This window comes from Contarinia nasturtii, unplaced genomic scaffold, assembly GCF_009176525.2.
Source record: "Contarinia nasturtii isolate CC-2019 unplaced genomic scaffold, AAFC_CNas_1.1 Cnas_scaffold_111, whole genome shotgun sequence".
Classification (NCBI taxonomy): domain Eukaryota; kingdom Metazoa; phylum Arthropoda; class Insecta; order Diptera; family Cecidomyiidae; genus Contarinia; species Contarinia nasturtii.
Genome location: NW_022197469.1, coordinates 157 through 3,040, shown reverse-complemented (window position 1 = coordinate 3,040; position 2,884 = coordinate 157). Strand labels below are relative to the sequence as shown.

At 34.2% G+C, this 2,884-nt stretch overlaps 1 protein-coding gene across 1 annotated transcript; it reads right to left on the bottom strand.

Moving 5' to 3' along the window:
- Positions 1 to 186: 186 nt before the first annotated feature.
- LOC116339108 (receptor-interacting serine/threonine-protein kinase 4-like) lies at positions 187 to 1,086 on the bottom strand (the record flags this gene model as incomplete). Its single annotated transcript, XM_031764777.1, has 6 exons — positions 1,026 to 1,086; positions 902 to 929; positions 804 to 838; positions 644 to 742; positions 421 to 519; positions 187 to 354 (listed from the first exon to the last, which is right to left on the bottom strand). Coding segments are annotated over exons 1-6 (490 nt in total), but the record flags the coding sequence as incomplete, so codon positions are not given.
- Positions 1,087 to 2,884: the final 1,798 nt, after the last annotated feature.

Here is a 2,884-nt window from a genome sequence, read left to right as displayed (position 1 = left end):
GATTATCTACGACATGCACATCTGATCCGTTTTGAAGAAAGAGTCTGACCAATTCCCCTGGTTTAAGAGAGCAAACAAATTAGAAATGATTCACTTAATTCAAATATTATGAAAAAATACCAAGAGCTCTGCTGTCGGGTAATGCATGGTGGCATTGTATGGCCAGAAAAAGTGGTAACCAATTACCAATATCTCTAGCGTTTACATCGGCTCCATTTGCAATCAAAACTTTAGCAACTTCTACCTGACCGTAACATGCCGTTTCGAATAAAGGCGTTCTTTTATTGGGTAAAGAATCTTTAGCATTCACATTTGCGCCATTTTGAATCAGAATTTTTGCCACATTTACACTTCCTGAATCAAAAATTTAATTAAATTTCTGTTATATGATATCAACTTGATGTGATTATGATGTTTTACCATGTTTTGCCGTTACATGGATTGGGATCCATTTTTCCTTATCTTCTGCATTTACGTTGGCACCATTTGCAAGGAGAAGTCTCGCTACCTCTGCTTTGTCTAAATGTGAAAATGATAGTCGTTTTATAGTACGGTCGAAAGGTGTTTGACTCAACACTGCTGGCGCGTATGTTTGACGATGTCACCAAAAAGTGTATGGTTCAAAATTATTTACAAAAATTACCATATCTGGCCGCCACATGGAGTGGCGTCCAATTGTCTTTTCCACGGACATTAACGTTTGTTCCACGTCTTAGTAAATCTCTCATTTCTTGCAAATTACCTGTGTATAAACGTTCATAAATTTTAAGTAAATCAAGGATCTTTGCGCAATTATCACTCACCGTTATAGGCAGCTTTATGCAATCCCTGCCAATCACTGTAATATAAATTTATTATTATATTTTGAAAAAAGTGAATAAATCATCAACAGTCGACTTACTTTTCATCGGATCGCTTGACTCGAATGTCTATAGTTCAAAGAGAAATTAATAAAACATAATTTTAAAAATAGAAAAGAATAGAAATAGATCGCAAATAGAATACTAAAAATAAATATATTTTACCTGAAAAACCGTTTATCAAAACCGCAAAGGCACCGACAAGTAATACAACGAACAACTTCATTCCTTTTAACAAAGCACAAAAAGATCGAAACGCAATTTCTTGTGAAATACGACCACGAATGTGCTGAAATACAAATGAAAACCAGTTGCAAATACTTGAATGAAATACTTCCAAATTATGCAAAAAACTAGATCTTCAACAACCAAAATTCACGAGATGAAATGTGAGATCACTAAGTGAAAGAGGGTCAAACAATAAAACTTATACGGTTCTTTCTACATCAATTCCAAACTTATATTTTGAACCTTTGCCTTTCACGCATTAGTCACGATTGGTTTAACTTTTCTGACAGAATTCTTCAAAAAACCGAAAGGAAATAAATCAATAATTTATTGAACCGTATGACGTATTCACAATGTTTTTTTCTTAACCAAAAACAAGTCCAGTAAAGCACGCAGTGTAAGTGGCTGTAACAAAAATTCCAATTTTTTTGTTTTCTTTTATGCTTCGCATCGTTCGTGTGCCTGGCTGATAAACATTCACATAATAAGAAGTTTGATTCAAGAATTTCACAATATATTTGGTTGGGGGGGGAAATTCATTGTGATTTTATTAATTTTTTGCAATCACAAGGTCAAAGCTTAGAGTTGTTTATATATTGTGCCTTTGACTGTATGTGTGTTTTGTATTTGTAAATGACAATATAATACATTACAAAAGGCAACAGATTAAATGCTATCACTGAATTCGCTAGCACATTTTTTTCCACTTGCTTTTAAGTTAAAACGTTAAATGAAAGGATGTACACTTTTTCTCTTTTTTGCATATTTTTTTTTGTATAAACAGCAACTTGAATAATTTTTTCCCAATGAAAAACTGCAAATTTTGTTTGGGAAACTACCGAAAATGACTTTGTGATTTGGACCTCGTCTTTTTAGTTTTAAAATCCATAATCCACACACTTTGATGGAATACCCCAAAAAAGTCGATGCAAGCACACAACGATTTTTCCTTTCACTGAAATGGTTGTCTTCAACGGATGTTTGATAGATTCTCTTTGATTCGCTGGCTACCAAACTCTAGATACAACTACCTATCACAAACGATAGAAAACAACACAGTGCACTTTAAAAGAAAAGTACACACAACACTTTTTCGAAGAATCAAAAGAATTCACTTGCGAATATTTGCAGCGTAAAAGTGTAATGACAACTTTACTATTTTCGCGACTGTGCTACCTTATTTATACAAATTGATGATGAAACAAACAAGATAATCTCAAAATATTACACACAAACAAATGGCACGTTTTCATATTTCATTTAATTGAGATGAATTGATTAGAAAGTGTTGATTTTCCATGTACGTCATTGCAATTGCAAACTTTTGAGACAAAAATCGATTACTGATAAGAAATTTGTAAGGGGAATTAACCATTCACATATTCTCGTAATTACATTGCATTGGACGTAGTTGAAAAGAGTTTACAGCATCGTTTGCAGCTTTGTAATATAAACATACATCTATTGGCTTCTGCTCTGATCCAATGTAAACACATACTGCATCGCATATGCTTGCGAATATCCTTTAACTTATGTGTACCTTTGTGCAATATATACCAAACATTTTTATTTTCCCTGAAAAAATTCGGTTGCTTTCATTGAAATGTCTTCAGAGCTTCACTCAATTTTAACTTCCTGACCGAAAAATATGCCATGTAATGAAAAACTCCCGAATTCCGCCCTACCCGCTGATTTTTTGGTCGGGCTCGGGAGGGCGTTCAGATCGAGGTCATGGTGCGACCTCTGCTCTGTTAGTACACTGATTGACAGCTGCCTTACGACACATTGTGTCAACC